This window comes from Schistocerca piceifrons, chromosome 9 (genome assembly GCF_021461385.2).
Source record: "Schistocerca piceifrons isolate TAMUIC-IGC-003096 chromosome 9, iqSchPice1.1, whole genome shotgun sequence".
NCBI classification, from domain to species: domain Eukaryota; kingdom Metazoa; phylum Arthropoda; class Insecta; order Orthoptera; family Acrididae; genus Schistocerca; species Schistocerca piceifrons.
This window is the reverse complement of record NC_060146.1, coordinates 96,897,782-96,911,781: the sequence shown is the minus strand read 5'-3', so window position 1 is coordinate 96,911,781 and position 14,000 is coordinate 96,897,782. Positions and strand designations below refer to the sequence as shown.

Genomic DNA, 14,000 nt, shown 5'->3' with positions numbered 1-14,000 from the left:
AAGCCCCCACGGTTCAGTCTGAATGTTTGTGTGCCTGCAACTGCGTGTGTATGCATTCTAATCTTTTCAGAATCTAGGAAATTTTTGCGTCTTTGTGAATTTTCTTTGTCTAATTACTTTATGCCCGGTGGAAACCATCCACATGGGTTACTATTGGAGTTTGTTGGTCCTCTGCCATTATTCTTTGTCTGTTCAAATGTGTCGTGTGTAAGATGTTAATTGTTCGCGACTGCATGGTTTGATGTTACTAAAATATGGCGTCTGCACGTAGAAATTGTGTTTCCACGAACCACGTGGGCACACGAGTCTGTTGTGAAACGCATAGCGTTTCACAAGCATTTGTACTTAGTTACCAGGCAACAGCAGTCTATAGAAGCATTACATTAATGTTTTAGGGAATAAATAATTTTGCCTCCAATCTTATCCAGTGTACCGATGCTACGTCTCAGTTAACTACGCCATTTACCGTGTTGTTTTCCTTGTTAGCCCATCTATAGTGTTGCCATGTGCACAGGTCCAATAATTAGTGTCCTTTTCTTATTTAAAACAAATGCTTTGGAATAGATCTTGTTTTCAGCAATGTTGCTGCAAGGTGCACATATGCACAGTGTTCGTGCTCTCTTTACATTATTCAATATTTGATTGACCAGAACACTGCGTGGATCATATTAACAATTACATTCCATTCTTATCACTTACTTCACAATGAATGTACTTTTGTGAGTTTTCTTATAAATAAATTAAGTAATTATCCAACTCAGCGCAACCTCTTATATGTTGTGTGGCTAGCGTTGGTGGCGACCAAATCTTTTACACTGATTTCAATGTCTGATAGCATTTTCTTATTAAAAGTGCGCGTGGCTCTTTCAGCCATTGGGATACATTCAAAGTGCGCTTCACGCTACTTACACATTCTACGGAAGGCGTTCTACCTCCTACATGTTAATGACGAATATGCTGCCATGTACCCTACGGTCGCCTAAAGAGATCGATAACCCCTTAGACACTGAAGCATTACAGGGTTGCATACGTGCAAGGCGTAGCCTCCCCGGCCAGCGTCGAACAAGGACGACAGGCGGCAAAAAAATCGTCGCCAGAGGTCCTCCGAGCCAGGGACCTATTTTCTCGAGAATGTCACGTGTGCGGAACTTGATCTTCTGTGTCCCAGGTATATAGCCCGGCGCAAGCCAACAAGTCGGCAGTCGGCTGCACCGGAGCTCTGGGCCAGTTACTGCGCCGGTTCTTAGCAGCCCATCAGTCAGAGCCCGGTCGGAAGCCGTCACAGAGGGACCAACGACTTTCCATCGACACCGCAAGACGTACCTGTCGCCCAACAATGCCGAACGCTCAGCTCTGTCTTTAGCGACTATCAGTGACACAGTCTTCATGTCTCTCTACGTTTATGCAATGTTCCAGGCCTGTATCAGAAGTTGTAATAGTTTTTTGTTGAAGAGAATTTTTCCTTGGTTATTACATTTCTCTACTGTGGTCCGAATAAACACCTGTTCTTGATTACCTCATTTTTATTATTGAGCCCTTTCTTTGGGGCGACGTCGTTGTTTTCCCGGGTAGTGTGAGTGGGCGAGTTTGGTACTCAGGAGGAGCCAGGTCCGTGCAGTGTCAGAACACGCTGGGGCCGCTGGCGGAACGCATGGACATTTCACAATATATATAAATGACCTAGTAGATAGTGTCGAAAGTTCCATGCGGCTTTTTGCGGATGATGCTGTAGTATACAGACAAGTTGCAGCATTAGAAAATTGCAGTGAAATGCAGGAAGATCTGCAGCGGATAGGTACTTGGTGCAGGGAGTGGCAACTGACCATTAACATAGACAAATGTAATGTATTGTGAATACATAGAAAGAAGGATCCTTTATTTTATGATTATATGATAGCGGAACAAACACTGGTAGCCGTTACTTCTGTAAAATATCTGGGAGTATGCGTGCGGAACGATTTGAAGTGGAATGATCATATAAAATTAATTGTTTGTAAGGCGGGTGCCAGGTTTAGATTCATTGGGAGAGTCCTTTGAAAATGAAGTCCATCAACAAAGGAGGTGGCTTACAAAACATTCGTTCGACCTATACTTGAGTATTGCTCACCAGTGTGGGATCCATACCAGGTCGGGTTGACAGAGGAGATAGACAAGATCCAAAGAAGAGCGGCGCGTTTCGTCACAGGGTTATTTGGTGAGCGTGATAGCGTTACGGAGATGTTTAGCAAACTCAAGTGGCAGACTCTTCAAGAGTGGCGCTCTGCATCGCGGTGTAGCTTGCTGTCCAGGTTTCGAGAGGGTGCGTTTCTGGATGAGGTATCGAATATATTGCTTCCCCCTACTTATACCTCCCGAGGAGACCACGAATGTAAAATTAGAGAGATTCGAGCGCGCACGGAGGCTTTCCGGCAGTCGTTCTTCTTCAGAAACGCTTTCCTTGCCATTGCCAGTCTACGTTTTATATCCTCTCTACTTCGACCAGTATCAGTTATTTTGCTCCCCAAATAGCAAAACTCCTTTACTACTTTAAGTGTCTCATTTCCTAATCTAATTCCCTCAGCATCACCCGACTTAATTCGACTACATTCCGTTATCCTCGTTTTGCTTTTGTTGATGTTCATTTTATATCCCCCTTTCAAGACACTGTCCATTCCGTTCAACTGCTCTTCCAAGTCCTTTGCTGTCTCTGACAGAATTACAATGTCATCGGCGAACCTCAAAGTTTTTATTTCTTCTCTGTGGATTTTAATGCCTACTCCGAACTTTTCTTTTGTTTCCTTTACTGCTTGCTCAATATACAGATTGAATAACATCGGGGAATGGCTAATACCCTGTCTCACTCCCTTCCCAACCACTGCTTCCCTTTCATGCCCCCGACTCATAACTGCGACCTGGTTTCTGTACAAATTGTAAATAGCCTTTCGCTCCCTGTATTTTACCCCTGCCACATTTAGAATTTGAATGAGAGTATTCCAGTCAACATTGTCAAAAGCTTTCTCTAAGACTACAAATGCTAGAAACGTAGGTTTGTCTTTCCTTAATCTTTCTTCTAAGATAAGTCGTGAGGTCAGTATTGCTTCACGTGTTCCAACATTTCTGCGGAATCCAAACTGATCTTCCCCGAGGTCGACTTCTACCAGTTTTTCCATTCGTCTATAAAGAATTCACGTTAGCATTTTGCAGCTGTGACTTATTAAACTGATAGTTCGGTAATTTTCGCATCTGTCAACACCTGCTTTCTTTGGGATTGATATTATTATATTCTTCTGGATGTTTGAGGGTACTTCGCCTGTCTCATACATCCTGCTCACCAGATGGTAGAGTTTTGTCATGACTGGCTCTCCCAAGGCCGTCAGTAGTTCTAATGGAATGTTGTCTTGAGGTATAGGAAAAGTGAATGGCAGTGTAAGGACAAATGTAAGAAGAGTACAAGAGTAGTAGATGTAAGATTGGTGGTTGGGGCTTTCAGTGGCGTACGTACCCCGACGCAGAGCAGGAGTCTATGCAGTCGGCAGCGACGAAGCACGCGAGGTCCATAGCGAGCTGGTTGTTGGCCGTGGTGTCAGTGAGGCCGGCGAGAGCAGCCAGGCCGTCGTCGCATCCCTCGTACCCGAGGCTCTGGCGTCCCAGCATCCAGCTCGTTATCAGGCGAAGCATGGCACGCACCCCGATGGACCGATACTGGAGGGTCTTGTAGGCTATCAACACATCAGTGCGGCCTGCAAAACGTTGTAACGTATTACTATCTTTACGACGTTTCTCGTCGAGCCATATGCGTTACTTGCATTTCTAGCTGCTTTTTTCACACAAATAATGATAAAAATTCAGAAATTCAGGGTCGCCACCAGCCCAAGCCCTTCCTAACCATTTACAAAATAAAACGGAGCTGGAAAATATTAGTGTAATTACTTTAATAATTTAATTACAAGTACGCAAATTTCTTCAAGCAGCCAGATAAATATCACTCCGTGTCGTGCAAGATGCAAATTCCAAAATGAGATTTTCACTCTGCAGCGGAGTGTGCGCTGATATGAAACTTCCTGGCAGCTTAAAACTGTGTGCCCGACCGAGACTCGAACTCACAGTTTTAACGTGCCAGGAAATTTCATATCGGCGCACACTCCGCTGCAGAGTGAAAATCTCATTCTGGAAACATCCCCCAGGCTGTGGCTAAGCCATGTCTCCGCAGTATCCTTTCTTTCAGGAGTGCTGGTTCTGCAAGATTCGCAGGAGAGCTGCTGTAAAGTTTGGAAGGTAGGAGACGAGGTACTGGCAGAAGTAAAGCTGTGAGGACCAGGCGTGAGTCGTGCTTCGGTAGCTCAGATGGATAGTCTGCCGCCGGCAGTGCTGCGAGACGGTCACACGCCAGAGCGGGCGAGGCGCGCACGGTGTGTTTGTGTTTACTTCGGCCGCTGTCACTGCCGTTTTCCCTTCTAGACCACCATGGCACACAACTATCGGAAGATCTCTCTCACCACGACGCAATTCCCATGGACATTGGACAGACCCACGGCACAGGAGCATGACATTGACGAAGATACGCCCCCTCCTCCGGATGAGTTGCCTCCGCCGGACGAGGCTGCCTGTTAACATCAAAAGCGAGGCACTGCAGCTGATTTGACGGGACTTCCTGTCGGTGCCCTCCTCTTACTTCCCTTGGTGATGGTAGATGCGCGTCCACCACCACTGAAACAAACGTACCGGTATACCACACTGAACATCAACATGATCGGCACTGCACCCAAGCTGCAACTCCTATGTGACATGCTTCGGGCCTCTGACGACGACGTCGCCCTTCTTCAGGAAGTACGCGTTGCCACACTACCACTAGTCTACGTCTACGACTCATACACGTCCACATGTGATCAATCAGGGCGTGGAGTGGCTTTCTACATACGCGAAGGAATCCCACTCAAGGACACGACAATCCTTCCCTGTGGAAGAGGCATGGCTGTTACCATCTTCGTCACGCGCGTCATCAATATCTACGCTCCGTCTGGCTCCACGAACCGTCGGCAGCGGTCCACTTTCTTCGGACATGACGTGGCGCCCCTGTTTTCTGGACGTTATGATCGCCTTATCACGGGAGGCGATTTCAACTGTGTCCTCCATCCGCAGGACCAAATGCCTGGTTATTCGCCATGCCCGGCGCTGCTCACCTTAATCGAAGATTTTCATCTAGTGGACGTTTGGGAGAAAATTCATGGCAATACCCCCGGTTTTACCCATTATACAGCACATTCTGCGAGCAGACTGGACCGGTTTTATATCTCTGCCCACCTTGGCAATGAAGTCGCCCAAGCTGAACGATGGCCTCTTGCATTTTCGGACCACTGCGCCATCATTTGTTCCCTGGCTCTGCCACCTCAATCAGTGTGGCGCAGCAGAGGTTACTGGAAGCTTAATACCTCCCTCCTTAATGATCCACACTGCCGACAATGTATTGCCACTACATGGGAGTCTTGCGAAAGACGCCTTCCGCAGTACACATCCACGTTCCATTGGTGGCTCACATGTGCCAAACCTGCAATCAGAAAGGCCTTCATACAATGTAGCAAGGAAGCAGCAGCATGGCATCGAGAAACCACAAATTTTCACTACGCCATCCTCCGTGAGCTCGATGCAGTCCCTCCATCACCTGACACTCATAGGGAACGACAACGTACTAAAGCTCGTCTCCTCTCTCTTCAACGTGCACGACTGCATGGTGTCGTAGTGCGTTCCCGACGACAAGACCTCCTCCACGACGAAACCCCATCCACAATCCATGCCGCATCCGACCATAGTCGTCGACGTCGGCTTTTCGTCCCCAACATCACGACCTCCGATGGTGTTCACCACACAACACAGGCGGCAGTGATGTCTGCCTTTGCTGAACATTATCGCCAATTTTATGATGATGAACCGGTGGCGACGCCCATTTCTGGTGATCTCCGTCCTTCCCCTGATCGGACCCTCACCGTAGCGGAGTCAACGTCCATGATGTCTGCAATCACCGCAGAAGAGGTGGTAGATGCGATCAACAAGGGGGCCAAGAACAAATCACCCGGACCAGATGGTCTCCCGGTGTAGTTTTACCGGGCGTTCACCACGTTAATGCTTCCTCGCTGGACGGAAATGATTCAGGAACTCTTTACTCCGTCCTTCCCAATTCCACCTGAATTCGTCACTGGCATTCTTCTACCTGTGCCTAAACCGAAGGGAGGGTCTCATGTCTCTGCACATCGCCCCCTTACACTACTGAATGCAGACTATAAAATCTATGCATGCCTCTTAGCAGCGCGCACACGCACCGTCTTACCTACGGTCCTTTCACCTGAGCAGACTGCACGTGGTTGTGGAGCCACCTTACAAACAGCCCTAGGAGAATGCCGTGACCTCATTGCACTGGCGTCGGTTTGTCGCCTTCGTGCAGCACTGGTATTCGTAGATTTCACGACTGCCTTTGATCGCGTTCGACACCCATTCCTCCTCATGCTGGCGACACGTATGAGGTTCCCTTTACTTTTTGTCGATGCCATTCGCCGGTTACAACTTCCCGCGGTCTCGAAGGTACAAGTCAATGGGAGGCTTGTAGGACCGATTCCTATACGCCGCTCTGTGCGTCAAGGATGCCCTATGTCTACTTTACTATATGCCATTGCACTTGAGCCCCTCATCACTGGACTTACCTCTAGACTGCAGGGCCTCACTTTGCGAGCCTACACATTTCACTGTAGGGCTTATGCGGACGATCTCCTCTTTCTCACCTGGTCCTCCACGGAACTCAGTGACGCCATCCAATGGATCCACCAGTATGGACGTCTTTCTGGTAGCATTCTTAATGTCCGTAAATCGACTAAGATGCACATTGGGCGCGGCCTCCCGGCTATTGTGCCGACCCCACTCCCAGTCAGTGCCACCCTTCGTTACTTGGGTATCGAATTTACGAGCTCCACACACCGCACAGTGGCCCTGGATTACCGGCGGCTTTTGCAGTCGTTTCGGCCCCATGTCCGCGGTCAAGTGCACCGTAACTTAAACCAACTCCAACGTGTGTCCAATGTCAACATGTATGTCGCCCCTAAACTGGTACACGTCACCCAGATCCTACCAATGCCGTTACTCCTTGGCCACCACATCCAATCAGCCTTTGGATATTTCGTGTCAGCAGGGGCACTTTTCAAAGTCCGCTACAACACTCTAACACTGTCTCCTGCAAAAGGTGGCCTCGGACTCGTCAACGTGCGGGCACGATCTTCTGCACTCGTTGTCCACACTCTGTTGCGACACTGGCAGGGGCCGGTCCCGTCCTTAACACGCAGTCTCTTATGAGGTGTCACCGCCAGACACCACACTTGCTAGGTGGTAGCCTTTAAATCGGCCGCGGTCCATTAGTATAAGTCGGTCCCGCGTGTCGCCACTGTCAGTGATTGCAGACCGAGCGCCGCCACACGGCAGGTCTAGAGAGACTTACTAGCACTCGCCCCAGTTGTACAGCAGACTTTGCTAGCGATGCTACACTGACACATACGCTCTCATTTACCGAGACTATAGTTAGCTTAGCCTTCAGCTACGTCATTTGCTACGACCTAGCAAGGCACCATAGCATTTGATATATTTCTTGTGAAGCATGTACAAACAAGAGCGATGTTCTCTAATTGTGGATTAAAGTTAAGTATTCCAAGAACTACGTTCTTTTCTTTATAGGATAATTACTTTACCTTGTTCCAGACCTCACGCCAGTCTGCGTGAGCTTAAGCGCGTGCCTTTCGGCTTCCTCTCATAGTGACTTGGCTGTCTTCCCAAGTCACAACATTTTGGCGACGAGTCGCAAAAGGGTCTTCTTCTTTATACTCGCTTAAATTACTTGTGTCATGGCTTCGCCACAATCTCCAGAAGTACTGTACGAATTTTATCGCTTACAGAATCAGCAGACGCAGGCCTTATTGGATGCCCTTGGACAGCTCGGCCAGGGTCAACGTGCAATGCAAAACGATGCGGCCGCCGCTTCACCGCTACCGCAGCCACAACACGCAGTTGCACCACCTTTTCGTCCTTTTGATGCGGCACTGGAAAGCTGGACGGAGTGGTCACGCCAATTTGGATTCCAGCTCGCCGCCTACAGAATTCAAGGCATTGAGCGGCAGCCTTTTTTGCTTTCTTGTGTAGGCGTCCAGACGTACCGAGTGATAGTGAAATTATTTCACCGACGCGACGTAGCAACTCTGTCATACGACGAAATTTTGTCGGCATTAAATGCATATTTCAAATAATCAGTCAATGTCGTTGCAAAAAGGTATATGTTCTTTCATACAAAACGTGCGGCCGGTCAAACTAATCGGGAGTGGATTGCAACTTTGCAAGCCCTTACTAGGGATTGTGCTTTTGAGTTTGAATGTGGCCTCCCTTATTCAGATACTATGGTACATGATGCAATTGCACAGAACGTTTCTGATGTTCGTATCAGGGAACAGATTTTGCGACTAGTCAATCCCTCCCTTCAACAAGTGATGGACATATTGGATAGGCAAGACACACTTGACTTTGCTCAGGAATCATTTGCAACTTCGCCAGCTGTGTGTCACATTAACCGGCCCGCCGGGCGCGCTGCACAGAACAGTAAACAGCCCTCGCGCCTGTCCGCGCAGCTGCCGCCAAGCACTCCGCTAAGTGTGCCGTGCAAGCAAGCAAATGCAGTGATAAAATCATGTCCGCGGTGTGCTACTAGACATTCGCGTGAGAATTGCCCGTCACGCCAAGTTATTTGCTTTTTCTGTAATAAAAAGGGACATGTTCAGAGCGTTTGCCAGAAAAAGCTCAGATCGGACACTCCCAACCATTCCAGGCAATTTGCTTCATGCCGGAAATGGAATCGAACCAAGAATACCCAGGCTCGTGAACCGTCGCCCATGGAAATTCATGCAGTTCATTCCACTCCGCCCAGTGCCACTTTCTCTATCAGTGACTGTGTTCGTCCCACAAATAGTGTGCGTCGCCGTCGACGGAAATCCCGTCAAGACGCAAGTGCTTCTGTACCAGAGCCTGTTCACGTTGCACGAGACAGTCGCTCTTGTCGTCGGCAGGACAATAAACTTTTTGTAGACTTGGACATTAATGGCAACGTGGTCCCATTCCAGCTCGATACCAGAGCTGCAGTTTCATTGATCAATAAAGACACGTACAAACAAATGGGCACACCTCCCTTGCATGCCGCAAATGTTAAGCTAACTACATATTCCGGTCACACGATCCCTGTGTTAGGACAGTGCAGCCTTCTTGCAACATACAAGGGACAAACAAAACTTGTGTCTGTTTACGCCCTTCGTCCTTCTTCTGCGGTGGACTTGTTTGGTTTAGATTTATTCCAGTTGTTTAACTTGTCTATAGTAAATCAGGTACTATCAGTGAATCATACTGTGCCTTCAGATAGTGTTTCTCGTCTATGTGAAGAGTTTGCAGACATTTTTGCACCGGGCCTTGGTTGCGCTATGAACTATAAAGCACATTTGGAACTGAAAGTCAACGCGCAACCGAAATTTTTCAGAGCGCGCAATGTTCCCCACACATTGCGTGATGAAGTTGCAAGAACATTACACGATTTGGAATCACAACGTGTGATTGAACGTGTGCAGGCTTCTCTCTGGGCTTCACCCTTAGTAATATTGCCAAAACCTTCAGGAAAATTGAGACTTTGTGTGGACTTCAAAACTACAGTGAATCCGCAACTAGTGATTGCAACTTTTCCTTTACCCCGCCTGGAAGATCTTTTTGACAAACTGTACCCGGGTAAATATTTTTCGAAGTTGGACCTAGCGGATGCGTACTTGCAAATTACGGTGGACGAAGAATCCCAGCGTGTCTTGGTGGTTAACACGCATCTTGGTTTGTACCAATTCAAAAGACTACCATTCGCGTGTGCATCCACCCCTGCATTGTTTCAGCAATATCTGCAAACTGTTTGTGCATCGGTCCCTACTGCAGCAAACTATCTGGACGATATTGTGATCTCCAGAAAGACGGAAGAAGAACATTTAGCCAATCTCAGAACATTAATTCAGGTCTTGCGACAAAATTGTCTTCGCTTGCGGAAGGACAAATGTGTGTTTTTTGCTCGTGACTTACCCTATCTGGGCCATGTACTCAATGCCCAAGGCATACATCCCAGTCCAGAGCACCTCCGCGCCACACAAGACTTGCATTCGCCGCAGAATTTGAAGCAGCTACAGAGTGTGCTGGGAAAAATTAATTATTACCACAGATATGTGCCACATGCCTCTTCCATTTCAGCTCCGCTTCATTGCTTACGCCGTAAAGGTGTTCAGTTTGTCTGGACGACGGAATGCGAACGCGCCTTTCGCCAGTTGAAATCGGCGGTGCTTACCCATACTTGCCTTATGGCATTCGATCCCCAGAAACCCCTTTTGTTGATGGTGGATGCATCGGATTTCGGGATCGGTGCTATGCTTGCGCACAAAGATGGATCGCATGATCGCCCTATTGCCTTTGCGTCCAAATTGCTCTCGTCTGCGCAAAGAAATTATTCACAGATAGAGAAAGAAGCTTTGGCTCTCGTCTTTGGTGTTACTATGTTTAATGATTTCTTGTATGGTCGTCACTTTACCATCATCACAGACCACAAACCTTTGACGTCGCTTTTTCATCCGAACAAGCCTGTACCTCCACGTACAGCGCAGATATTCATTCGCTGGTCTCTTTTCCTCTCGCAGTACCGCTACGATATCTTGTATCGGTCCACTGCTAAGCACGGAAACGCCGATGCGTTGTCCCGTTTGCCTGTTGCTGAGGATTGAGCATTCGATTCTTCCGAACTTGCTTGCCTGCTCATTGACGCGGAAACCGATGAAGTGGTCGAATCGTTTCCGATTGATTTTCGTCGTGTGGCTACGGCCACAGCTGCTGACCCTGTCCTTGCTACCGTTTTGCGTTTTGTTGCTACGCAATGGCCCTTGTCACAGTGACGGATCGAGGATCCGTTGGTTCGCCGATTTTTTGCTCACAAGGAGAGACTTTTTGTTCGTCGTGGTGTTTTGCTGTTGCGTTCTGATAATGATCAGTCCAGGGTCGTAGTCCCACGTTTGTTACAGTCCTCTTACGGCTTCTCCACCAAGGACATTGGGGTATGGTGAGAACGAAACAACTTGCTCGTCAACACTGTACTTGGTTCGGAATCGATGCTGCGATTACGAATATGTGCTCTTCTTGCATGGCGTGTGCCGAACAACACTCTGCACCACCGCGGAAATTCTTTGCATGGCCGAAAGCCACTTCCCCTTGGCAACGCTTGCACATCGATTTTGCTGGTCCATTCTGGAATGCTCGATGTTGGTTCTGGTCGATTCCTTCAGCAATTTTCCTTTTGTTGTCCGGATGTCTTCCACGACGTCATCTGCCACCATCCAAGCGTTATCCGCTATCTTTTGCATTGAAGGTCTTCCACGGACTGTTGTTTCCGACAATGGCCCACAATTCATGTCCGCAGAATTTCAGTCATTCTGCAAGGCCAATGGTATTCAACATCTGACATCCGCGCCGTTTTCGCCTCACTCAAACGGTGCCGCTGAACGATTGGTTCGGACTTTCAAGTCACAGATGTTGAAGTTGAAAGAGTCGCATTCTCGGGAGGACGCGTTATTGCTCTTCTTGTCCTCGTATCGCTCTCAGCCCCGAGATGGTCGCTCGCCGGCTGAGTTGCTCCACGGTTGTCCTCATCGAACCTTGATGTCTTTGCTGCATCCGCCGCATCAGGTTCCTGTGCAGCGGCAGCCACCTGTTTTTGCTCCAGGCGACGTTGTATACTATCGCAACTATCGCGGTTCACGGCGTTGGCTCGCAGGGCGCATTCTTCGCTGCCTCGGCCGCGCTATGTATCTGGATTTGGGGGCTTCTGGTGAGGTGCGTCGGCATCTCGATCAGCTGCGCCCCTGTCGTGCACGGGTTCTGCCGCTCCCCGTCTGCTTTCATCGACGGTGCCGTCCGGTCAGCGCCCTGGGGACCCATCTACTGGCTCGCCTCAGCCCCAGGTGTTACCGACGATGCCTTCCATTTTGCCCCATGGCGACGCGCCGCCGCCGCCGCCGGTCCTCCCGCCGGCGCCGCCTGCAGTGGATGCTTCGCTGCAGCCGCCAAGCGCCTCCCTGGGTCACACGCCGCCGATCGCTTCCCGTGACCAGCTGTCCTCCGACATGGAACTCTTGCCCGCTCCGGACCAGATGTCGTCTTCGCCCGTCGGGTGCCCCAACGCGATGGAGGTCGACCCTTCGGCCCCTCCTGTCTCTCTCCGGGCGCATACACCGCATGTTGGTGTGCACCCTGGACTAGGTTTTCAGGCGTTTCCTAGCTCCCCTCGGATCGAATGGCCGGGTGTGGGTGGCACAGCCTCGCCTGTTGTTAGGCTCCCCACCTCGTCGCATACGTCAACATGGGGTCCTCCCCACGGCGGGTGGAAGCCTTATAACACAACTGTACGCCGATTTGCGGGGGAGGAATGTGGTGTCACCGCCAGACACCACACTTGCTAGGTGGTAACCTTTAAATCGGCCGCAGTCCATTAGTATACGTCGGTCCCGCGTGTCGCCACTGTCAGTGATTGCAGAGCGAGCGCCGCCACACGGCAGGTCTAGAGAGACTTACTAGCACTCGCCCCAGTTGTACAGCAGACTTTGCTAGCGATGCTACACTGACACATACGCTCTCATTTGCCGAGACGATAGTTAGCTTAGCCTTCAGCTACATTTGCTACGACCTAGCAAGGCGCCATAGCATTTGATATATTTCTTGTGAAGCATGTACAAACAAGAGCGATGTTCTCCAATTGTGGATTAAAGTTAAGTATTCCAAGAACTACGTTCTTTTCTTTATAGGATTATTACTTTACCTTGTTCCAGACCTCACGCCAGTCTGCGTGAGCTTAAAAGCGTGCATTTCGGCCTCCTTTAGCAACACGGTGTTGGCACTTCTGCCAACACTTCATCTTAGATATCCTCCGACCAGCTTCTCTTGACCCACCAATCAATGTGGCACCTATTTCTCCATTATTGTACCACGTTGCCAATTGTTTCACAGAACTCAGCTACGTTCGGGCCAATCTTCCAGTCACCCGTCCTCCCCGTACAAAAGATTATTATCGTTTGTTTATGCTGTCCAACCCTTGCGATCCCATGGTGCTACAGCATCCTGACATTAACTGGCGCACGGTTTGGGGGTGTGTGCATGCACCCTTTTTACCGTCGTTTGTGTCTGCACTCTGGTATATTTTAGTCTATGGGAAAAAAAAATGGTTCAGATGGCTCTGAGCACTATGGGACTCAACTGCTGCGGTCATTAGTCCCCTAGAACTTAGAACTAATTAAACCTAACTAACCTAAGGACATCACAAACATCCATGCCCGAGGCAGGATTCGAACCTGCGACCGTAGCGGTCTTGCGGTTCCAGACTGCAGCGCCTTTAACCACACAGCCACTTCGGCCGGCCAGTCTATGGAAAATTCCCGACTAATAGTCGACTTTATCGTATAGGACTGGCCACCTCCCCACTCTGTCCTGACGTCAGCTCTAAGACACCGACGAGCACCGTCTTATGTGCCCCCTGAAACAAAACGTATGGCTCCTCATCTAACGAATCGTGGGCTTTTACCTCCGTGCCCCGCCAACGACGGTAACCCCGGATTTCCTGTTGTTGTCCCAGACATTTCACTACCCTCTTGCTAAGCACCATGCCCTCATCTGATTTCGGGGACAGGCTTTAGAATACCTCTTTCAGAGTGGTCCACATACAGTCCTTGACTTCTGGTGTAAAGTTGTGACCGCGCATAGCACCCTCACCCGAAAACCATCTTACCGACAAACTTTTGCCGGTTATCTCCGCAGCGTCTTCCTTGACCCCCCTCAAAGTTGGGGTGTACCAAGCCTACCTGTCACATGATACAACACCCTTATCCACGTTCTCATGCATCGACCAAAAAAAAAAGGAAGGGGACAGAATATGTTATATTTTGTTG

At 49.2% G+C, this 14,000-nt stretch overlaps 1 protein-coding gene across 1 annotated transcript in view; it reads right to left on the bottom strand.

Moving 5' to 3' along the window:
- The window catches only part of LOC124716727, a 196,940-nt gene that overhangs the window by 162,399 nt on the left and 20,541 nt on the right, over positions 1–14,000 (bottom strand). Inside the window, exon 2 of the mRNA XM_047243270.1 lies at positions 3,482–3,719. Coding sequence (XP_047099226.1) covers positions 3,482–3,719 — 238 coding nt within the window. The remainder of the gene's footprint in view (positions 1–3,481; positions 3,720–14,000) is intronic.